Raw genomic sequence first — 24,540 nt, 5'->3', positions numbered from 1 at the left:
CTCCCTGCCCCTCGGGGCCACCTGCCCCTGTGGGCTCCCAGTGTTGCAGACACTGCTGAGACCCCGAGACTCTGAGCAGGGTGTGCGCATGCGCAGGGCTTGTGGCGACTGCAAGTAGTGTTCAGGGTGTCACTGGGAAAAATCCCGGGGCTTGGGATGGGGACCCAGAAGAGCTCTGCCCTTAGGAATGACTGGTTTTTGTAGGAATTGAGCTCCTGGTGAGTGATCTCAATTGTTGACTGAGTTAACAGATGCCAGGACTGTTAACAGCCCTGACTGCCTGCAAGAAGCAAAGACTAATTTTTCTGGAACAGACCTCCATTTTTTTTTCTTTTTATTTTTTAAAAAAATATTTTATTTATTTATTTGACAGGTAGAGTTGCAGACAGTGAGAGAGAGAGACAGAGAGAAAGGTCTTCCATCCATTGGTTCACTCCCCAGATGGCCTCAACGGCCGGAGCTTCCTCCTGGTCTCCCACATGGGTGCAGGGGCCCAAGGACTTGGGCCATCCTCTACTGCTTTCCCAGGCCATAGCAGAGAGCTGCATGGGAAGAGGAGCAGCCAGGACTCGAACTGGCGCCCATATGGGATGCCAGCACTGCAGGCGGAGGATTAACCTAGTGCACCATGGCGCCGGCCCCGATTTTTTTTTCCTAAACTTTTTCATATTTGTTGACTAGCACTCTAAATAAATAAATAAATAAATGTTGTCCAGGCACACAGTAGGACAAGGCGTGCTGTAACACAGGGGATTCTGATCACGATGTGTTCACTTCAACAAACCCCCGGGCAACTAAGCTTGTAGGTAGAAGCTTCAAGTCAGGATTACACATTTCGATAGAGAACCTGAATCTTTATATTTGAAAAACAGGGACAGGTTTTTAGCCTAGTGGTTAGGATTTTGGTTAAGATGCCTGAATCCTTTATCAGCATACCTGAGCCCTGTCACTGAATCCTGACTTCAGTTTCTTGCTAAAGCACACCGAGGTGGCAGCAGGTGATAGCCCAAGGAGTTGGGTTCCTGCTATCCCATGTAGGAGACCTGGACGGAGTTCTTGGCTTCCAGCTGTAGCCCTTGTCTGTCCAGCCTTGGCTATTGCAGCCATCTAGGGAGTGAACCAGTAGATGAAAAAAGTCTGTCTCTTGCTTATACACACTTCATTCTTTGCGGCTAATTAAGCTGAAGAAGCCTGGGAATAAAGTTTGAAACAAAGGTTAATAAATTTCTTTGTAAAAAAAAAAAAGTCTGTCTCTTGTCTAATTCTATCAAATAAAAAAAGGAAACTTGAAAAATGATGTAATTAAAATGAATAACAGTGAAATATTTTACCAGCAGATCTGACCATAACCAAAGGTGGGTTTAGGGCACATGAAAATTTCCCAGGGGCTGGTGCTGTGGTGTAGCAGATAAAGCTGCCTCCTGCAATGCCAGCATCCCCTGTGGGCACTGGTTCGAGCCCTGGCTGCTCCACTTCTGATCCAGCTCTCTGCTATGGCCTAGGAAAGCAGTGAATAATGGGTCAAGTAAAATGGGCCAAGTGCTTGAGCCCCTGCAACCACGTGGGAGACCTGGAAGAAGCTCCTTGAAAGAGGTTTTTCTTGGAAATCCTGGTGGTGGTGTTGGGGGAGGGAGTTAGGGGTGGTGCAGGCAGAGTTGCGCTGCAGGGTTGGACTCCTGATGAGGTTCCTGATCAGGTGATGCCTCACTGTGAGACCCCAGTGTTGGAAACTCTTAGGCCACTGAGGCCGGATAGAACCCATTAGGTCACTGGGGTCTATGCAATTGGGTGCAGAGAGATAACCTAAAGGCTGCTGGAATGTTTATTGCTTGGACAAGCCCCCTGTAAGTTTCACCCAGGAGCCTTGCTGCAAGATCCCCACCCCCCACCTTCTCAGGGTCCATGTGGCGCTCTGCATACCCCCACCCAACAAGGAGATTAAGAACAGGCTCGGTGTGCTGCTCAGATGCAATGCCAGCTGGCTTCACACCCCCGCCCACTGTCTGGGCAGGCCTAACCCCCACTCTCTTTACCCCACTCCCAATTCTGTCCCTGATAAAGTCTTTTCTACTTTAACTTGCCACCTCCTGGCCTTCTCCAAGCCCCTAAAAATCCTAAAACCTAGCACCCAGGAGGGTAAGAGTGACAAGTGGCCAGCCCTGGACAGTCACAGAGATCTGTGTGCAGAGCCCCACAGAGCAACCACATGGGCTGCAACCAGCAAAGCCTTGGGGTGGGCGTGCCTCGGCCCTGGGGTACTCTGGGTGCTGTCCGTGGAGCTTTAAGATTTCCTGTTTGACCTCCTGGCTCTTGGTCTGACGTTGATCCAGTTCATTCTTTCTGTTGGCCTGTTACTTCCATCTGGACTGGAAATGTGTCTGCAGTGCCTGTGCTACCTGTACATCTGGGAATATGTCACTTGGATTCTTACAGGCTCACAGCTGCAGTTTATCTTCAGTCGCCGATGAGACAATGGCTTTTGGATTCATGCTGGACTGAATTAAGATGGAAGCCGGGGCCAGTCTTGTGGTGCAGTGGGTTAAGCCGCCACTTGTAATGGACATATGAGCACCAATATGAGTCCCGGCTGCTCCACTTCCAATCCAGCTCCCTGCTAACGCACCTGGGAAGGCAGCAGAAGATGGCCCAAGTGCTTGGGCCCCTGTCACCCACATGGGAGACTCGGAGTTCCAGGGGCCCCGGCTGTTGTAGTCATTTCAGGGAGTGAACCAGCGATGGAAGATCTCTTTCTCTCTTTGTCTCTCCTTCTCTCTCTCTCTCTGTAACTCTGCCTTTCAAATAAAAATAAATAAATAAATAAATAAAAAAAAAGAAAAAGAAAAGAAAAAAAAAAAAGAAAAAGGCCTGGGGATGGAATGGTTGCTGTGTGTGAGAAGGACAGAGTTTCAGGGACCAGGGCTGAGATGCTGTAGTTTGAATACAACTTGGTCCCTGAACTCACGCACACATTTAAACCCCAAAGTCATAAGTAAGTGGTACTAAGAGGGTGGAGACTTGGACCCCCCAGCTGGGCCTCTTCCAAGTTCATGTCCCCACGTGGAAGAACTCAAGGAGACAGCACGGTGCACAGGAAAGCACGGTTTACGGAAAGGGATGGCACACACTCAGACGCGCAGCCCACCTCTCAGCGTGAGCAAGGAAGAGCTGGGGTCCCCACCAAGCTGGGGTCATCCCCTTACTGGGTAGGAGGTGGTGCCTTAACGGAATATTTAAATGAGGCAGAAGTTGGGCGGGGCTTGAGCGCCGCTCACTTCCTTGTCCCTTTTGTTGCCAGCGTGTGGTTGTCATGGTGACTCACGCACGGTGGGAAGTGAGGCTCAGGTGCGTGGCGAGGGAGGTGGGTATCCAGTCTGCAGCCTTGCGGGGTTTGGGTGGCGAGAGGCGGCCGTGCAGATGCTGCCGGAGGTGGTCAGCGCCTCTTTGTTTCCTAGCTACCTACCCGCCTACGTCACAACTGCGGTGTTCAGGAGGTGGGCCTAGGTTACTGGGGAGGGGGTGCTCTCAGAAGGTAGCTCTCAAGAGAGAGGTGGCTGGGAAGAACGGGGCGGGGCCCGGCTTGTGTCTCTGCTTCCTGGCCCTCCACGTGGTCCCTCCTTTGCCGGCAGCCACGACCAATAAGGGCTACTCGATCTTGAACTTGAACCTTCAAAATGGTGAGCCTTTTCTCTCTATAGAATTTGTTTCCTTGGGTGTTTGTTTATAACACCAAGAAGCTGGCCAACACGAAGGGTATAAAGGTTAGGTTAGGGGTGTAGCGGGTAAAGCTACCACCTTCAGTGCCGGCCCACCATGTGGGTGCCAGTTGGAGACCCAGCTGCTCCACTTCCGATCCAGCTCTCTGCTGTGGCCTGGGAAAGCAGTTGAAGATGGCCCAAGTCCTTGGGCCCCTGTGCGTGGGAGACCCGGAAGAAGCTCCTGGCTCCTGGCTTTGGATTGGCATAGCTCCGGCCGTTGTGGCCATCTGGGGAGTGAACCAGTGGATGGAAGACCTCTCTCTCTGCCTCTCCTTCTTTCTCTGTGTAACTGTGACTTTTAAATAAATAAATAAACCTTTTAAAAAAAGGTTAGGCAAGATGAATAAATGACCTCTGAAGATCTACATAGCAAGGTAACTATAGTTAATAATGTATATTTGAAATTTGCTAATCGAGTCAAGCATTTTCATAACACAAGAAGCAAATGATAACCAGGTGAGGAAATAGATTTTAATGATCTTTATTGTGATGTTCATATCACAATGTAGTCATATATTGAAACATATAAGTTTTATATATATGCTTTTTAATCTGCCAATTATACCTGAATGCTAAAAATACTAAAGCGGGGCCAGTGTTGTAGCACAGTGAACTAAGCTGCTGCCTGCAATACTGGCTGCTGGTTCAAGCCTCGAGGTTCCCCTTCTGATCCAACTTGCTACCAATGCACCTGGGAAGGCAGCAGAAGATGGTCTAAGTGCTTGTGCCCCTGTCACCCATGTGGGTGACCCGGATGAAGTTCCAGGCTCCTGGCTTTGGGCTGGACAAGCCCCAGGTATTACAGCCATTTGCGGGGGTGGGGGTGTGAACCTGCAGGTGGAAGATCTCTCTTTCTGTGTCACCCTGCCTTTCAAATAAATAAATCTTACAAACAAAAACAAAACAACAAACCCAAGAGCCGGCAGGGTAGGGGCTGCAGTGTTAGTGGCAGGGAGGAAGCTCAACCATCCCCAGAGGCCGGCCCCCAAGAGCCATTCTGGCTGGGAGACCGGGTCTTCTCACTGCTGGGAGACAGCGGGTTCCCGAACTAAGTGCTTGGGCCTGCTTCCAGATAGCGTCATGACTCTGCAGAACAAAAGCCCTTATGTGGATTTGGGAGCAACATTAAATGGCTGCTCTCCACAGAGCTCGCAGCTCTCCATGGACCCTTGTGCATCTCAGGTCTTCCAGGCAGTGTTTTGTTAAGTGTTTGTGGCTGTGTATTGTTTTGGATTCTTTCCAGTCCTGAATATAGAGAAGGGATGAATCAGAATGAGGACTAGAAATCGATGATGCAAAACGGGAAGAAAAAAAAAAAAACCCTCTGAGACGGTGTCCGGTAACATCCTGCACCTGCAAGTGGCAGCGTTCCTGGAGAGCTCATTCCGTGCTGTGAGGTCCTGGAGAAAAACACATTCACGTTCTATCCTGTGGACAGCGCACACGGGGAAGAGAGTGCTAACCCACAAATCAGGAGCCGCCACCTTCTTCTTGTTTTTAAGATTTATTTATTTACTTGTAATTCAGAGTTACAGAGACAGAGGGAAAGAAAGAGAGATCTTCCATCACACATGGGGCGGGGGCTAGTGACTTCAGGCTTGCTGTCCTAAACTAGCTGCCTGTGGAGTCCATGTCATTTTTGCCTCCCTTGTGGTGGGGCAGAAGCCCCCAAGCAGTTTTGTCTGGGTCCACGTTGGGCCTCTTGTGCATTCTAATTTGCAAGTGCGCTGACGAACCTAAGTCGGTATCAAAAAACACAGTCTTAAATTCAGTTTTTAATAATCAGTTCATATTCCTGTTACCATAACGACTGTGCCCTTTTAGACTTTAGGAAAAAACACTTTTTTTTTTTTTTAAAAAAGATTGATTTATTTATTTGAAAGGCAGAGTTACAGAGAGGCAGAGAGAGAGAGAGAGAGAGAGAGAGAGAGAGAGAGGTCTTCCATCTGCTGGTTCACTCCCCAGTTGGCCACAATGGGCGTAGCTGCACTGATCTGAAGCCAGGAGTCAGGAGCTTCTTCTTTTTTTTTTTTTTTTTTTTTGACAGGCAGAGTGGACAGTGAGAGAGAGACAGAGAGAAAGGTCTTCCTTTTGCCGTTGGTTCACCCTCCAATGGCCGCCGCGGTAGGCGCGCTGCGGCCGGCGCAGCGCGCCGATCCGATGGCAGGAGCCAGGTGCTTCTCCTGGTCTCCCATGGAGTGCAGGGCCCAAGCACTTGGGCCATCCTCCACTGCACTCCCTGGCCACAGCAGAGAGCTGGCCTGGAAGAGGGGCAACCGGGACAGGATCGGTGCCCCGACCGGGACTAGAACCCGGTGTGCCGGCGCCGCAAGGCGGAGGATTAGCCTGTTGAGCCGCGGCGCCGGCCAGGAGCTTCTTCTATGTCTCCCACATGGCTGCAGGGCCCCAAGGACTTGGGCCATCTTCTACTGCTTTCCCAGGCCATAGCAGAGAGCTGGATCGGAAGTGGAGGAGCCAGGACTCAAACTGGTGCCCACATGGGATGCCGGCACTGCAGGCGGTGGCTTCAACCGTTATGCCACTGCACTGGCCCCTGCCATTGCTTCTTAGTTTCCTAATTTATTATTCTGTGCTCAGAAGTTCTGATCATCTCCTTACCTGGTCACGGTAGGGCCCTCTGTGCTCCTGTTGCGGATGCGCAGTGCCTGGGCTGCTGGCCCACTGGGTGCACAAGGAAAGACAAAAGAAGGAGAAAAAGTGAAATTTACAATGCCTCAGTTATTGTTAGTTGTAGTAGCTAAAAGGTAAGTGAGACAAGGACCAGGCTTCCATTGTGGCCTTGTAGGAACTGCAGCCTCTTGTCTCTGGGCCCCTAGGCAGAGGGTGTGTTGGAGAAACCCTCACAGTGGGTAACTGCCCTGTTCTGGCCAACCTGAGGTACAGCCCTCGGCCTCAGAGCCCCTTCGCAAAGGGAAAAAAACATGTGCTGAAGCCACGCACAGTGAGGAGAGCTAGCCTGAGCCCCAAGGGAGTGGTCTCCATAGTGACCGATGACCTGGGGCAGGTCTGGTGCCTTGCACCTCTGGCCACTCCTGTCTGCAGCTCAGACACAGTTAAAGCATGTGACACGTGAGCACTTGACCTGTTAGCAAGTGAAGTTCTAAAACCTCAGGACAGAGATGTTTGAATTTCTTGAGATGGAAGACTTGCCGAACGAGAGAGGGCTGACTGTGGGAAAAGATCCAGAGACAAAGCTTAGTAACAAAGAGTCTGGAGGAAGGATTGAGCTCAGGTGCACCAGGAGGGGAGGGATGTGTTCGTGTCTTTTGTCTTTGTCACTGAGCCCAGCGTCATAGCCAGCTCCGTGTTTATACGTGGGATGGTTTCATGGTTACGATGATCTAGTCATTTTACAGAATCATAAATCATCAACGCTGGATCTTATATTTATGTCTCATGCAAAATACTCATATTTTTTAAAAAATTTATTTGTGTATTAGAAAGGCAGAGTTGGGGCCGGTGCTGGGGCATAGCGGGTAAAGCTTCAGCCTGCAGGGGCGCCGGTTAGACACCTGGTTGCTCCACTTCCGATCCAGCTCTCTGCTATGGCCTGGGAAAGCAGTAGAAGATGGCCCAAGTCCTTGGGGCCCTGCACCCGCGTGGGAGACCTGGAAGAAGCTCCTGGCTCCTGGCTTTGGATTGGCGCAGCTCTAGCCATTGTGGCCATTGGGGGAGTGAACCAGCAGATGGAAGACCTCTCTCTCTCTCTGCCTCTCTGTAACTCTGCCTTTCAAATAAATAAATAACTCTTTAAAACAAACAAGCACCCATGGAGGCTGTGGCACTGATTTCCAGCATGGCTGCACACAGAGGTCATGGGCCCCGCCCCTGAGAGGGGCATGGAGGAGCAAGTACAGAACAAATGGGACAGCATAGGAGCTGGCAAAACTCAGTCAACCGACCAGAAAGTACAGCGCTCCAGGAGTCACTTGAACCCCTGCAGATCCCTCATTGGCAGCAGTGGTCGGGCTGTCCTGTTCCCCGGCTGAGCAGGCGCTCACACGGCAACAAGATGCACAAAGGAACCACTCTTTAAGACTGCATTGCCTTGTCTGGCGCCGCGGCTCACCAGGCTAATCCTCCGCCTGCGGCGCCCACACACCGGATTCTAGTCCCGGTTGGGGTGCTAGATTCTGTCCCGGTTGCCCCTCTTCCAGTCCAGCTCTCTGCTGTGGCCCGGGAGTGCAGTGGAGGATGGCCCAAGTGCTTGGGCCCTGCACCTCATGGGAGACCAGGAGAAGCACCTGGCTCCCGGCTTCAGATCAGTGCAGTGCGCCAGCCCTAGTGGCCATTTTGGTGGTGAACCAATGGAAGGAAGACCTTTCTCTCTGTCTCTCTCTCTCACTGTCTAACTCTGACTGTCAAAAAAAAAGACTGCATTGCCTGAGGCTATGTCTTGCAAAATTTCTTCATCATTTATTCGTGGTAGGTTGTACAGTCTAGAACCTGTATTCACGTCTAAGTCATTCACTCTGTTGGTGTATAATTATTCATCATGGTCTTCTCTCATTTTCTATTTCTGCTGTATCTGTTGTTATGTCTTCCTTTGTATTTCTGATTTTATTTGGTTTGTCTTGTCTCTCTTTTTTAGTCTATCTGAAGCTTTGTAGATTCTGTTTACTTTTTCTTTTCTTTTTTTAAAAAGATTTATTTATTTATTTGAAAGGTAAAGTTACACAGAGAGAGGAGAGGTAGAGAGAGAGAGAGAGGTTTTCCATCCAATGGTTCACTCCCCAGATGGCTGCAATGGCAGGAGCTGTGCCGATCCGAAACCAGGAGCCAAGAGCTTCTTCCAGGTCTGCCATGCGGGTGCAGGGAGGGGCCCAGGGACTTGGGCCATCTTCTACTTCTTTCCCAGGCCATAGCAGAGAGCTGGATAGGAAGTGGAGCAGCTGGGTCTTGAACCGGCGGCCATATGGGATGCCGGTGCTTCAGGCCAGGATGTTAACCCGCTCCACCACAGCGCCGGCCCCTCTGTTTACTTTTTCAAAAAACCAGCTCTCAGGGGCCAGCACTGTGGTATAATAGGTAAAACCAATGCTTTCAGTGCCGGCATCCAATATGGGCGCTGGTTTGAGTCCCAGCTGCTCCTCTTTTGGTCCAGCTCCCTGCTAATGTGTGTGGGGAAGCAATGGAAGATGGCCAAGTTATTGAGCCCTTGCACCTGCATGGGAGACCCAGAAGAAGCTCCTGGCTCCTGGCTTTGGACTGGTTCAGCTCCAGCCATTGCAGCCATTTGGGGAGTGAACCAGTGGATGGAAGACTTTTCTCTCTGTCTCTCTGTCTCTCTGCCTCTCTCTCTCTGCCTTTGCCTCTCTGTAACTCTGCCTTCCAAATAAATAAATCTTTTTTAAAAACCAGCTCTTAGTTTTGTAGGCCTCTTCTATTGTTTTTCTAGTCTATTTCATTTTTGAGTATTTCTGCTTTGATTTTTATTATCATTCCTCCCCCTCTTACTAACTTTGGGCTTTGTTCTTATTTTTTCTAGATCGTTGAGAGGTCATGTTAGATTGTTACTCGAGATCTTTCTCATTCATTTATTTGTTTTCTAAAGATTTTTGGGACCAGTGTTTTGGTGTAGTTGGTAAAGCCGCTGCCTGCAATGCTGGCATCCCTTATGGGCACCAATTTGAGTCCTGGCTGCTCCACTTCCATTCCAGCTCCCTGCTAATGGTCTGGGAAAGTAGCAGAAGATGGTTCAGGTCCTAGGGCCCCTGCTCCAATGTGGGAGACCCAGAGGAACCTCCTGGCTCTTGGCTTTGGCCTGGCCCAGCCCTGGTTGTTGCAAGCATTTGGGGAGTGAACCAGAGGACAGATGGTTTCTCTCAGGGCTGGCGCTGTGGCGGAGCAGGTAAAGCCGCCGCCTACAGTGCTGGCATCCCACGTGGGTGTTGGTTCAAGTCCTAGCTGCTCTAGTTCCAATTCTGCACTCTGCTATGGCCTGGGAAAGCAGTAGAAGATAGCCCAAGTGCTTGGGCCCCTGCACCTGCATGGGAGACCTGGAAGAAGCTCCTGGCTCCTGGCTTCGGATCAGTGCAGCTCTGGCCGTTGCTGCCATCTGGGGGAGTGAATCAGTGGATGGAGGACCTCTCTCTCTCTCTCTCTTTCTCTCTCTCTCTCTCTCTTTCTCCATGCCTCTTTGTAACTCTGCCTTTCAAATAAATAAATAAATATTAAAAAAAACAAAGAGAGAGATTCATGTGCCCACAGGGGATGCTGGTATTGCAGGCAGTGGCTTAACCAATTATGCCAAAAAGCCGGCCCCCACTTCCGTCCTTTTTGATGCATGCCTTTGTTGCTGTAAATTTCCCTCCAAGAGTGGCTTTTGCTGCATCCCACAGGTTTTGGTGTGGGGCTAAGGGAACTGGGTGCGATCGTGCCCAAGAGCTGTGATGTCCCAGGTAGGCCCTGAGTGGATGGGGCTGTGGCAGGCAGCAGAGGGAGGGTGGGCCTGGGAACACAGAGGGGGAGTTCTGCTTCCCTTGTGAGTCCTCACTGCGGAGCAGGACTCCAAGCAGAGCTGGGAGGAGACCACACTCTGGCTCTGTTCACCAGTTCTCTGAGGCTGGAAACCAGCTCTGTTCACAATCCACCCATGGAGAGACTTCCGGGGCTGCGCCCGGGCTTGGAGGCTCACGTTCCTATCGGTCCGCTCCAAACATGAGATTTAAGAATGTTGTAGATCTTCACATCACTGGTGGAAGGTAGGGCTTTCAAAATATTAGAATCTATGGGAATAAAGCTTAATGACAGGATTTACTTTAGCAAACAGTAATTACATGGTATGACTGTATCTTTTTTATTTATTTATTTTTAAGATGTTTGTTTATTTGGAAGGCAGAGTTACAGAGAGATATGGAGAGAGAGAGAGAGAGAGAGAGAGAGAGAGAGAGAGAGAGATCTTCCACCTGCTGGTTCACTCCCCAGATGGCTGCAGCAACTGGGGATGCATCAGGCTAAAGTGGGGAACCTGAGGTCCATCGAGCTCTCTCCCAAGCACCTGGGCCAGCTCCTGCTGCTTTCCCAGGTGCCTCAGCAGACAGCTGGGTTGCCAAGTGGAGCAGCCAGGACTTGAATTGGCACTCACGTGGGATGCTGGCATCAGAAGTGAGAACCAACTTGTGTCATAGCCCTGGCTCTGGTATGTCTATTTTTTTTTTTTAAGATTTATTTATTTATTTTTGAAAGCTAGAGTTTGAGTGTGGGGGGAGAGAAATTTCCCATCCCCTGGTTCACTCTACATGGTCACAACCAACTAGCACTGGGGCAGGCTGAAGTCAGGAGCCAAGAGCTTCATCTGGGTCTCCCGTGTAGGTAGTGGGGGCCCAAGCATTAGCTTTGAGGACAGAGTAATGCAATTCACCATCCAGATAGCAACTCAACCCGTTGAAATTTAAATTTTCATTGTCACTTCTCTTAGTATGAAAGAAGCCCCTTTTCATTTGTTTAAAAGGGGCTTTTTTTTTTTTTTTTTTAATACTGCTTACCCAACGGTGGGGGAGGGGACGGCGCAGGTGAGCGGGTAAGCCCACTAGAATCAGGGAACTTTCGGTGAGATAGGGCTCCAACTTGTTGCCTGTGACCCCCGACACCTAGAAAATGACACCTTGGGAACCGGAAGTGACCCCGACGTGACTTGAACACGCAACCTTCTGATCTGGAGTCAGACGCGCTACCATTGCGCCACGAGGTCATCCGCGGGGGCGACGCTGACATTTGATACTTTAAAGCTCTTTCATTCTGAGCCCTGGCCGCTTCCTTCTGTATTTATTTATTTATTTATTTTTTGTGATGCACTGCAGATCAAACGGGAAAGAGCTCGCTTCTGCTCCGCTGCGCGGCTGCAGGGCCGGGCGGCTGCGTCTCTGCAGCCCCAGAGCTGCCCAAGCTGCTGGCGCCCGGGGCTCGGAGCCTGCGGTCGGGAGCCGCGGTCCCCGCGAGGCCGGGCGGCGGCTGCGGCATCCGCAACGCGGTCAGCGCGCAGCAGCGAGGGCCGGGGTTCGCGCGTGCTGCCCGGGGCTCCGGTCCCCAGCGTGCTGATGGAAGTGGCCAGAAAGACCCCGCGGCCACGCTCAGGAAGTGACTTTGTCACTCGGCGGTCAGCACAGGTGCCAAACTAAGGCCCGTTTTTGAACATTTGGACGTTACGGAAAAGTTGTAAAGAATGCAAAGCAATGAGTCCATCCCCCGCTGGCACCCTAAGGGGCGGGTCCACCTCAGTGCCCGCCCCTGGGTTAGTGCTTTCCTTCCCCAAGCCCTCATTTGTATTCCAGTTGCCTTGTTCCTTAGCACACACACGCCGATGGGATTATAGAAAAGGCTGTATTAAAGCCTCGGCCACTGTCCCATCATCTCAACGACCCCCGTTTCCCCCATCTTCCGCCCACTTGCCAACCGCCCCTGTAAATAATCTGATCATTCCTGTATTCTGCACACCTGGGCAGAGAGGATGCCCTTGTGATCTCCTTCCTTATACAAAGCACATTAGACCATAAATACCCTTGTGCACTTCAGTTTTGCACACTTTATCCTGGAAAACCCGTCCCTAGCAGCTCACGGCGCTCTTCCTTGATTTTTTAGGGTTGTTGTTGGTTTTTTTTTTTTTTTTTTTTTTACAGCTAGGTTAGAATGCTTTGCCACATAGCTCATTCAACTTCAACTACTTTCCTCTGGTTTTTGCATGTTTCCAGGATTTGTTACTGCACTTCTCAGTACTCCGTGCTCTTTTGTTGGGGGATACAATTCCATTGTGTGGCAATACCATATTTCATTTATTCATTCACCTGTTTGGGTTGTTCCCCTGTTTTGGCTATGCACAGTGGTGCCGTGAACATTCCCGCACACTAGCTGACTGACAGATGTGCCACAGATCTTTAGCTGACTTCTAAACAGTGTGATGGTGACAAGGGATGAACATAAATTCCAGAGGCTCCCCAAGGTTGCAAAGGCAGAGATTCTGGATCAGGATCGAGCTGTGCCAAGTCAGAGGAGCTTAGTAAACACCTTGGAGCTTCCATTGGCTCCCAAGAGGACCATGCGCTAGGATGGAGGGCAAAACTGAAGCAAAGTCCAAAGCTGACCATCAATGGGATTGGGGTGACCCACTAGAATACTGCTGAAATGAAGCTTAGCCCACTTTGGTGGAGGATAAATTAGGGCTCCCTACAGTGGTCTCATCTATACTTTCTGGTATCAAATGAAATAGTGGAAGGTATGTGGAGAAGCAAAAAGTTCATGTGACCAGACAGCAGGAAATAGGAGTAAACCCAGAAGTGAAGAAGCTACTGCAGCTAAGAGCCAAGGACTTAGACAGCACTACAACAACCAGCAAGACAGAGCAAAGTACGGAGGGTTTCAGCAGATAACTAGAAAATCCAAATAAGATGGAAGTTTCAGAAATAAACTGATGAAAATTAAAAACAGGTCTAATAGATTAAAAGCAAGCACAATGGATGTTAGAAGACAAAAATACAGGTGAGCAAAAGGTATCCACTTTGATGTACAGAAAGATAAAAAAGATGGGAAATACTGCAAACGACGAGACATTTGGAACTCAGTGAAGAGTTCTAGCCCATCTATAATTGGAATCGGAATGAGGGGGAGAGAGGGCATGGGACAGATGCAATATTTGAAGAGAGCCGGCTGACAATTTTCCCACACTGATGAAAGACGTCACAGGACTGTCTCAAGCTCTACAAATTTCAACTATGATTTCAAAACAAAGTCTACACCCAGGGACATTGCAGTGGAACATAAAAAATCCAAGGGCAAAGAGAAACTAGTAAGTAGCTAGAGAAAAATGAAAACAAGAAACTCATAACTACTTAAAATGGTATCCTCCCCCAGTTACAATTTTAATTTATTTGAAAGGGAGAGAGAGAGAGAGAGAGAGAGAGAGAGAGAGAGAAAGAAAGAGATTGTTAAAAGGCATGGTGACATAGACATACACACACATACACACACACACGCGCGCACACAATCTTTGATCTGCTCTTCAACTCCCCAAATGCCTGCAATAGCTGGGCAGGACCAGACCAAAGCCAGGAGCCTGGAGCTTCATTCATTTGGATTGCCCACGTGGGTGGCAGAGACCCAAGTACCCAAGTCAGAGTTACACAGAGAGAGCAGGAGAGCCAGAGAGAGGGAGAGGGAGAGGTCTTCCATCCGCTGGTTCACTCCCCAATTGGCTGCAACTGCCGGAACTGCGTTGATTCCAAGCCAGGAGCCAGGAGCTTCTTCCAGGTCTCCTATGCAGGTGCAGAGGCCTGAGGACTTGGGCTATCTTCTACTGCTTTCCCAGGCCATAGCAGAGAGCTAGATCGGAAGTGGAGCAGCCGGGACTCAAACCCATATGGGATGCCAGCACTGCAGGCTGCGGCTTTACCCGCTACACCACAGAGCTGGCCCTGGTATTTGAAATTAAAATGATAAAAGTTAACAATATTTATTGAAAAAATAACCCACAACATGATATTGGAAAATCTTAATACAAATATTTTTAAGCCAAAAAATTGGATGCAAAGAGTGGTAGTGTTTTCCATTCTAGCACGTCTCTTTAACGTCTTAGTTTGCAGGGCTGTGGTAATAAAACACAGCAGACTGGACGGCTTACAGGATAGAAATCGGTTTTCTTGCAATTCTGGATGTTGGATGGAGGTCCAACATGAAAATGCCTAGAGGGCTTGCTTCTCCGGAGGTCCCTCTCCTTGGGTTGCTGATAGCTTCTCTCTTGTCTCGCCCTGTTCCAATGTCCCCTTCTTATTTGGAAAAGTGGTTGGATTGGAGTAGGGCCAATCCTGAGGCTCTCATCTTTAATTAATCACATCTTTCAGGATTCTGTTTCCAGACACAGTCACATTCTGAGATGCTGGGTGTTAGGGCTTCTATACAGGAGTTTTGGCAGGGGTGGTGGGTGGAGGGGCTGGGTACTGTTAAGTTTGTAACAAGGGCTTAAGGTAGGTGAATTAGCATATTTCCTTCTGCACTAAATGTTCTGCAATATCACATGTCATGTAGTTTCTGGAAAACCTCACTGTTCATTCAAGAGAACAAGAGTGAAAAAGGCAAATAATGTCTCAGAGTTATTATGAAAGTAGTTTTTAGAACCACTGCTCTAAATAATTAGTGAGTGTATATTACATCGAATAGAGTAAAAAAAATGAGATAATGAAAAACTTCTGGTTAATGTACGGAAAAACAAGAAAGGGGAAATAAAGAAAGAAATGGATTAAATAACAAAATGAAAAATTTAAATCTAACTGTACTAGCAATGACATTAAATGTAAATGGATTAAACACTCTGATTAACAAAGATCATTAGACAAGATAAAAATGATGCCTACATATATACTGCTTACAAGAAATTTGCTTTAAGAAGAGATTAGCTGAAAGTAAAAGAGTGCAAAAAAGATACACAATGTGTAATGTTTTCTATTGCTGTGTAAGACCAACCTTGTATTAGCTCACAGCTGTGTCGGTCAGAAATCTGAGCATTCGCTGTCTGGGTCTCAAGTCTGAAATCAAGGGGTCAACTGGATTGCGTTCCACCTGGGGACTTGGGAAGAAGCCACGTGCAAACTCGTCAACTTGTGAGCAGAGCTGAGTGCCCCGTTTCTTTGCTGGCTGTTGTCCACACACTGCTCTGTCGCCAAAGTTTGCCTACACTCCTTGGGACATAGCCCCGCCATCTTCAACATCAGCCACAAAGCTGATGTCTCACCCTGATTCTGCATGGTATGAAACCTTTCTCACCAGCAGAGCACCACATTTCTCACCATTTCTCACCTGGTTATGTCACACCCACTGAGGGCCATTTTCCTTGGGGTTAGTTGACTTAGAACCTTAATTAATTTTAAATGAATTAAACTTGTAAAATCCCTTCACAAAAGCACTTGGTTTTTAGTGTTTGAATAGCTGGGAACTGCATGCACACCAGGAGCTGGGAATTTGGGGACCATTGTAGAATTCTGCCTACCATACCATACAAATACTAACCAAAGGAAAATTGCCTCAATTATATTAGGATCGGAAAAAAAAAACAAAAAAAAAACCCTGATTGTAAAAAAAGAAATTAGACAGCCAGAGGAGGCTATTTATTATTGACAAAAGTATCAGCTCAACTGGAGGATGTAAGAATCCTAAATTTGTATGCACTGAAAATAGCTTGATAGTGGTGGTGGTTCTACGTTTGTGAAAGCCCATTAGGTGCTCACTTCGACAGCACATAGACTGACACTAGAATGAGACACAGAAGATTAGCATGGCTGCTGCACATGCAATGCATTGTTCCATTAAAAAAATCATCAAAATGTTAAGGTGATAGGGGCCACGGGTTAATGCCCTGGCCTGAAACATCGGCATCCCATATGGGCACCAGTTCTAGTCCTGGCTGCTCCTCTTCCAATCCAGCTCTCTACTATGGCCTGGGAAAGCAGTAGAAGATGGCCCAAGTCCTTGGACTCCTGCACCCATGTGGCGCGGCTCCAGCCATTGTGGCCATTTGGGGAGTGAACCATCGGATGGAAGACCTGTCTCTCACTGTGTAACTCTTTCAAATAAATAAATAAATAAATAAATAAATCTTTTTAAAAGAAAGTAAGGTTAAATTAGATACAACTTGTTCCATGTTTATTATGCCTCAATAAAAATGATAAAATAAAAACCTATTGGATGCAGATAAATAGGTACTCATGAAGAAATGCATAAATACAAATATTAGCAACCATCGAAGATCTCATTCAAAGAATCTACAAAAGGAAGTGAATCATATCTAAATAGAATACATAGGAGGTAATAATATGAAAACTGGCTGAGTAAAAGTTGAGACTTTTTTAAAACATTGAGGTATTAAATCCCTAGATAGCCTGATCAAGAAAACTTTAAAAAGAGAGCACACAGTTACCAATATGGGGACTGAAAAGGGGGTCTTCACTTTAAATTGTACAGATATGTGATAAGAAGATATTATGAATTATTGAAAGTCAAAAATTAGGTTATTGTGGTGAAATGATATGGACAAATTATCAACAAAAATTGCTTTCCAAAACTTACATGAGATAGAAAATTTGAATCATCCTATATAAAATTAATAATTAATATCAAGCTAATAGAATCCATAATTGAAAACTTTCTTCAAAGAAAACTAGCCCAAGAAAGCTTCATTGGTGATTTTTATGGAAAATACATATGGCAAAAAGTAACAGCAATACCAGTGATGCCACTCTTTTACAATCTTCCAGAGGACTAAAAACAAGTAACACACATACCCCACCCTGGAAAAAATGAAATGAAAAGAAGTGTCTTCCATCTGCTGGTTCACTCCCCAAATGACCACAGTCACTGGGGCTGGATCAGGTCACAGCCAGGAGCCCAGGAGCTTCTTCCAGGTCTCCCATGCAGGTACTGGGGCCCAAGGACTCGGGCCATCTTCTACTGCTTTCCTAGGCCACAGCAGAGAGCTGGATCGGAAGTGGAGCAGCCGGGACTTGAACTGGAGCCTGTATGGGATGCTGGCACTGTAGGTGGCGACTTTACCTGCTGGGCCACAGTGCTGGCCCCTGGAACTATTTTTTTGAGACTTGTAGTCTTCTGGTCTACAGCCTGTACATAAGTTCCAGATATTTTGGGGCATGTCATTCATTTGAACTTTTCATTACTTCCTCCAAATGAAATTCAGGGAGTGGAAGGAACAGGAACTGGGTGTGTTTTCAGGAGTCTACCCAACATTAGAACCAATTCTCATGCTTTCAGACCCAAGAGTGCCCTTCCCTCACCAATGTATAAGCAAACCTATAGGAGTTCCTGGCACACAGTAGGTGTCAAATAAATTTGCTTCACAGGAAAAATGTTTTTCATTTTTTATGTAAATATTACATACTAATTGTAAAGAAAAACTTACACACACAGAGAAGTCAAACAAAAAGCACCTGATAGTCCACCAACCCTGAAACAACCACCATTGTTTCCAGAGACTACTTCATTTGTCTCTTCAAAGTTCACATAAATATAGAATATTACATACAGTTTTATGCCATATATGCTACATTTGCATGTTTCTATTTTTCCAGTCTCCTCCTCTTCCCTTCTCCCCACAGGTAACTAGTATTGATACCTGGTGTATAGTCTTCCATTCCTCTCTCCATGCACATCCAATCACATACACACAGAAGTACATAATGCTTGGTGTGATCATTAACAAAGACAAAACCTTGGGTATATGCATTCCTGCTATAAAACAATCATTTACCAAAACATTGTGGAACTATCATGAAGTTCTCCCGCACAGAGAGAACCCTCATGTGGCTTCAAGATAAGGATTTATCACAATTGATCTAGTAATGTGTGCTTACTTTTTCCAAATGGGGCTTTTCTCCCTCTCCCTCTAAACAATACTTCAGGAAACACTCTTATTTATTTGTATTCTCATACAATTATATTATTTTCATTTCCATGGGAAAAATTCTCAAAATTGCATCTTCTAGGTCAAAGGATAAATACATATATTTTAAATAGTTTGCATTGCTGGACTGCTGGTACAAATACAAACTAGAACACTTTTGGGTAAGAATAACTGGTTATTTGTATGGGCTGCTCCCTTAATTTTATGAAAACATCTTAGGGGCTGGCCCTGTGGTGCACTAGGTTAATTCTCTTCCTGCAGTGCTGGCATCTCATATGGGCTGCTTGCTCCACTTCCAATCCAGCTCTCTGCTAAGGTGCCTGGGAAAACAGCAGAGGATGGCCCAGGTCCTTGGGCCCCTGCACCCACATGGGAGACCCAAAAGAAGTTCCTGGCTGCTGATCGGCTCAGCTCCAGCCATTGTGACCATTTGGGGAGTGAACCAGCGGATGGAAGACCTCTGTGTGTGTGTGTCTACTTCTCTCTGTAACTCTTTCAAATAAATTTTTTTTAAACAAAACACTTAAATACTTTTTTGACTTTTAAATGTGCCATCTCCCAAAATAAACCAAAGTTCCTCACAAACAAGCAAAAAAACAAAAATACACATGTCTCCCAAGTCCCATTAGCAACAGATCTCTTAATTTTTTCCATCTCCATGAGTGGAAGCTTGAACTCATTGGTAGTTTAGTCTGCATTTCCCAGAGTACTACTTGGGTTCAAATCTTGTCACAGGTTAATGGCCATTTGGAGTAGCTCTTCCATGAACAGCCCCCTAGTTTAAGTGGATTAAAGATTTAAATGTAAAAAAGAAAAAAAAAAATCAAACTTAGAACAATGTATAATCTAGGAATCAAGATCTTTTTTAAATAAAGTGTTTGGGGCCAGCACTGTGGCACAGCGAGTTAACACTCTGGCCTGAAGCGCCAGCATCCCATATGAGTGCAGGTTCTGGTCCCGGCTGCTTCTCTTCCGATCCAGCTCTCTGCTACAGCCTGGGAAACCAGTGGAAGATGGCCCAAGTCCTTGGGGCCATGCACCCACATGGGATACCTGGAAGAAGCTCCTGGTTCCTGGCTTCGGACTGGCACAGCTCCAGCTGTTGTGGCCAATTGGGGAGTGACCCAGCGGATGGAAGACCTCTCTCTCTCTCTCTCTCTCTCTCTCTCTCTCTGCCTTTCCTTCTCTCTCTGTGTAACTCTGACTTTCAAGTAAATAAATAAATCTTAATAAGAAAAAGTGAATCAAGAAATCTAAAAAGGAAAAGATGAATTTTATTATTAAAAATTAAAATGTGACTTCATTGACGGGTATAATGACAAATACTAGATTGAGAAGAAAGATTTCCTACACACAACAAGATTAACCTCAAAAATACATAGAGTACTCCCAGTCTTACAGGAAAAGACAGATAAACCAAGAGCAAAAAAGTCAAATGCATGTATGGGCGACTAACTGAAGTTATCTGTTGGATGAGTAAATGATGAAATTAGAATGAAGGTTTTCATTTGTCCATTATTTTCCTCTAGTGTGAATTTTCTCAAAGTTGCTAAAATTTAGTATGGTTAAATGCCTCTCCACAATTCAATGTATTTATAGAGTGTCTCTCCTGTAATTTCTGGTGAATTCCTCAGGTTCCTTTATGGCGTTGGCATCTGGCTAAATGATTTATTGTCTTCTACATTAACTGAATTTATCTCTGATGTATCCTTTGATGTACGGTAAGGCTTGAGCTGCTCCTGAAAGCTTTTCCACACTCGTTGCATTTGTAGGGTTTTTCTCCAGTGTGCATTCTCAGGTGTACGGTGAAGTCCGAGTTAGTTCTGAAGGCTTTCCCACATTCTTCACATTTATAGGGCCGCTCCCCAGTGTGAATTCTCTGGTGTAGAGTTAGCTGTGACAGAGTAATACAACCTTTGCCGCAGTCCTTACAGGTATAGGGTTTTTCTCCAGTGTGTGTTCTCCAGTGCACCGTAAGGTAGGAACCCCTCCTGAAGGCTTTTCCACAGACATCACACTTATAGGGCTTCTCCCCACTGTGGATTTTCTGATGTTCTGTGACATGTACCATCTGGCTAAATGCTTTCCCACAGTCATTACATTTAAATGGCTTCTCTCCAGTATGTGTTCTTTGATGGGTATTAAAGCCAGAATTACTTGTGAAAACCTTCCCACATTCATTACATTTATAAGGTTTCTCTCCAGTGTGCCTCCTTTGATGCACAGTAAGCTGTGATGTATTAGTGAAAGCTTTCTCACAGTCATTGCATTTGTAGGGTTTTTCTCCAGTGTGGGTCCTTTGGTGTACAATAAGGTAGGACTTAGTCCTGAATGACTTTCCACAGTCGTAACATGTAAATGGTTTCACTCCAGTGTGGATTTTCTGATGCTCCTTGAGATTCACCATTTTGGTGAATGCTCTCTCACAGTCAGTGCATTTGTAAGGTTTCTCTCCAGTATGAATCCTCTGATGTACAGTTAAGTGTGACTTTATTCTGAAAGACTCCCCACATTCGTTACACAGATAAGGTTTCTCTTCAGTGTGAATACGCTGATGTATGATTAGAGATGAGGAACGCATGAAGGCCTTTCCACATTCATCACATTTATAAGGTTTCTCTCCTGTATGCATTCTGTGGTGTACAGTAAGGCATGAATAATTAATGAATGCTTTCCCACATTCACTGCATTTATAGGGTTTTTCTCCAGTGTGGATTCTCTGATGTTCTGTGAAGTTTGCTATGCGGTTGAATGCTTTCCCACATGCAGTACATTCGTAGGGCTTTTCCCCAGTGTGAGTTCTGATGTGTACAATAAGGCTTGAGTTACTTCTATAGGCTTTCCCACACTCATTGCATCTGAAGGGCTTTTCTCCAGTATGAATTCTCTGATGAACATTAAAAATTGTTGTATTCTTGAAAGATTTTCCACACTCAGTGCACTTATATGGTTTCTCCTCAGTATGGGTCTTCTGATGTACACTAAGATACGACTTATTCCTAAAGGCTTTCCCACAATCACTACATTTGTAGGGTTTCTCCCCGTTGTGAGTTTCCTGATGTCTTCCCAGTTTTGACTTATCACTAAAGGCTTTCCCACACTCACTGCATTTATAGGGTTTCTCTCCAGTCTGGATTCTCTGGTGCTGATTAAGGCGGGCACACTGGCTAAAGGATTTTCCACAGACATTGCATTGATAAGGTTTCTCTTTAGTATGAATTCTCTGGTGTACCATAAGTGACGAAGAAGCAATGAAGGCTTTTCCACATTCATTACATTTGTAGGGTTTTTCTCCAGTGTGAATTTTTTTATGCTGACTAAGATACGAGGGCTGGCTGAACATTTTCCCACACTCACTACATTTATAAGGTTTTTCTTTAGTGTGCGTTCTCTGATGTTGAATGAGTAATGACCTATAGCGAAAGGCTTTTTCACATGTGCCACATTTATAGGGTTTTTCTTTATTATTTGATTTTTCCCTCAAAGTGAGTTCTGAAGTCTGCCTTGTGGATTTGCTGCCCTCTGGATCCTTGCCAATTATCTTCCCCAAGTGGATATCTGTAATCAAATTTAAATTTGTTGTGAAACCTTCCTCTTGTGTTTGGAATTTTCTGTGGGGCTCTTCTGTGACAACTTTTGGTTCTGGAAAAAGAACAGATCCAAATCTAAAGCCTCTGTGACCAGTGGGCATTTTCTTGTGTGTAACAATCTTTTGACTCAAGTGATTCTCCTGACTATTTTGCAGTCTCAAAATCCTGTCATTCCATGTCCATAATCTTCCCATTCTGGAATCCCATAGGCCATTTTCTCTGAGTTTCTCCACTATGGTCTCCTGTGATAAATCTTCAGAAGTATCCTCTGTTAGTATAGCATTCCTGGTTGCAAGTTTAGTTTCCAAGTCTAGGGAGGGAAAAAGAGAAAATCAAATAACTTCTACTTCCTAAATTGAGGAAATCTCACTACATGGGATAATTCATGTGAAAAATGACTGGTAAATGAACATTTGGTTTTAACTGCTGCAAATTGACCTTAATTTCTAGGAAGAAAAAGGTAAGATTAAGGGAAGGTGGTTGAGCAAATAATCAAAGTGGCACATTCAATGATATTTTTTCCTATTAAAAAAAAATCCATGGAGCAGGCATTTAGCTTAGTGGTTAAGATGCTAGTTAAGGTACCTGCATCCCACAACAGAGCACCTGCATTTGATACCTGGCTCCAGCTTATGCCTCATGCAGACCCTAGAGGCAGTGGTGATGGGAGACCAATGCCTGAGAATTCTCCATGAAATACGTGAGACTAAATAGTTAAGAATTTTTAATAGACTTGTATGGAAAGACAAGATTTGAATTTAGGGTGACCAAAGGGATCATCACTGGGACTCATAGGATTTGCTTGGAACTTCAAGGTGATATGCTCTAAGGACAGGATGAATAAAAAAATCAGACCAGGTTGTTCAAGGAATAATCAGCTCAGTTAAATTTCCAATTGAATCAAGGTAGCTGAGGATTGTTAGATCCCCTAATACAGCAGCCCATCAAAAGCAAATATTAATCCTTGGTGAGAAAAGATTATATACTATACAATTTCAAATTACTGCTATAGGTTTTAATAGCCAATTCTTGACAACCAAAACTAATAGGCATACACAAGTAGACAAAGGTCATGTGAGAAAAAAAAAACCAGGAACAGATCTAAAAATTAATCCATATATTTTAAAATGACCATAAACTTTAAAATTAATCTATAAATTGTTTATTTTTTAAAAGATTTACTTTATTTACTTGAAAGACAGTGTGGGGGGGGGAGGGAGGGAGAGAGAGAGAGAGAGATCGATCTTCCATCAACTGTTTCACTCTCCAAATGGCCTCAATAACCAGGGCTGGGCCACAATGAAGCCAGGAACCAGAAGCTTCAACTGGGTCTTCCATGTGGGTGTGGGGCCCAAGGACTTGGGCATCCTCTGCCGCTTTCCCAGGCACATTAGCAGAGAGCTGGACTGGAAGTGGAGCAGCTGGGACTTGAACTTGTGTCCATATGGGATGCCAGCACTGCAGGAGATACTTACACCCATTATGCCACAACACCGACCCCCAATCCATAAACTTTAAAATAACCTTAACAATGTTAGGTAGGAAGGCAGAAATTTAGCCTATGAGTGTGTGAGAAAGGCCTGAAGACCAGCACCTACTATGGAAGCTCCAGAAGCCCAGCATCTTGCACTTCAAAGTCCTGCTCAGACCCTGTTGACCTCCCAGGTGGTCCCAGCCCGCCCCCAAGGAAAGCTCCCAGGAGAATTCTCTCTCCAGGCCCAAAGGGGTTACCTGATAACATGGGGCAATAAAACCTCAGTCGCCCTAAGGGAAGACCCTCTACTCTGTCCCACCACCAGCAAATCCAGCAAGGAATTTGCTAATTTTCACCCAAGAAACCCTTCTGTCAGAACTCCCCATCCTTTGTCCTGGAGGAGAGGGAGAGGTGCATAAACAGGCTCCCTTAAAAATCTAGGGAGTCCAAACAGACTGTGCGCTCAGTCCTCAGCCTCTCTGCTGAGCCGCCCACCTGGCCTGCCCAGGTATATTTTCTCCACTCAACCATGTAACCTTGTTCTACCCCAGTCCAAGAGACTGGGCACTTTCTCTATCTGTCCCTTCTATTCTATGTAGGAAGTCAGATATGAGCTTATGTGTGTGTGACAAAGCCTAAGGAAACATCTAGGTCCAGCATATGCATCTCAAAGTCATCCCGATAACCTTCCATGTGCAGCCAGTATCTGCACTTTAAACGCCCTGCCCCTTCTACCCGATAACCATCCTTCCTCTAAGGCTCCTCTAAGGCAGGGGCAAGGCTGATAACTTCACAGGGAAAACTCAGATAGGAGTTTTTCTATTTACATCCAAAAAGTCCTTTGTTCCAAGAGGAACAGAGGCGGGAGGGCAAGACCCATGCTGAGCCGCCCACCTGGCCTGGTCAGGTGTATTCTCCACTCAACCAATTAACCTCGCTCTTCCCCCAGTCTGAGCGACTGGGCAGTCTCCGTCAGGTTCTGTCTGGAGAGGTGCCCATCCGTTCTTACGGATGTCCCTACCCTAATAAACCTTGCTATTTTACTTTCTACTACTCTCTGTCTCATGCCTGAATTCTTTCTTGCGTGAAGACAAGAACCCTGCCATCCACCAGTAACAAAACTTTATCACTTTGCTCTCTGTCTCATGTCTGAATTCTTTCTTGCATGAAGACAAGAACCCCACGGCTTCCACAGACTTTTCTCTAATGACAACAATATTCAATAACATTAAGAAAATATTAATAATTTCATCAAACAATTATAAAGCACAGGGGCCATGCCTGGGAAGGCAGTGGAGGATT

At 46.2% G+C, this 24,540-nt stretch overlaps 1 protein-coding gene and 2 non-coding genes across 7 annotated transcripts in view; 1 reads left to right on the top strand and 2 right to left on the bottom strand.

Moving 5' to 3' along the window:
* Positions 1-11,397: 11,397 nt before the first annotated feature.
* Positions 11,398-11,469, bottom strand: TRNAW-CCA (transfer RNA tryptophan (anticodon CCA)). Its single transcript has one exon. It is a non-coding gene; the product is annotated as a tRNA-Trp (tRNA).
* A 4,511-nt stretch (positions 11,470-15,980) lies between these two features.
* Positions 15,981-16,088, top strand: LOC133747374 (U6 spliceosomal RNA). The gene has a single exon (XR_009864329.1). It is a non-coding gene; the product is annotated as a U6 spliceosomal RNA (small nuclear RNA).
* Positions 16,089-19,130: 3,042 nt separating this feature from the next.
* Positions 19,131-24,540, bottom strand: part of ZNF286A (zinc finger protein 286A) — a 56,488-nt gene continuing 51,078 nt past the window's right edge. For all 5 annotated transcript variants that reach the window (XM_062175710.1, XM_062175711.1, XM_062175712.1 and 2 more), the window contains one exon: positions 19,131-22,074. In XM_062175710.1, the coding sequence (XP_062031694.1) occupies positions 19,868-22,074 (2,207 nt within the window). In that variant the 3' untranslated portion in view covers positions 19,131-19,867. The remainder of the gene's footprint in view (positions 22,075-24,540) is intronic.

Source organism: Lepus europaeus, chromosome 18 (assembly GCF_033115175.1).
Source record: "Lepus europaeus isolate LE1 chromosome 18, mLepTim1.pri, whole genome shotgun sequence".
NCBI lineage: Eukaryota > Metazoa > Chordata > Mammalia > Lagomorpha > Leporidae > Lepus > Lepus europaeus.
This window is presented reverse-complemented; position numbering and strand designations above follow the sequence as displayed.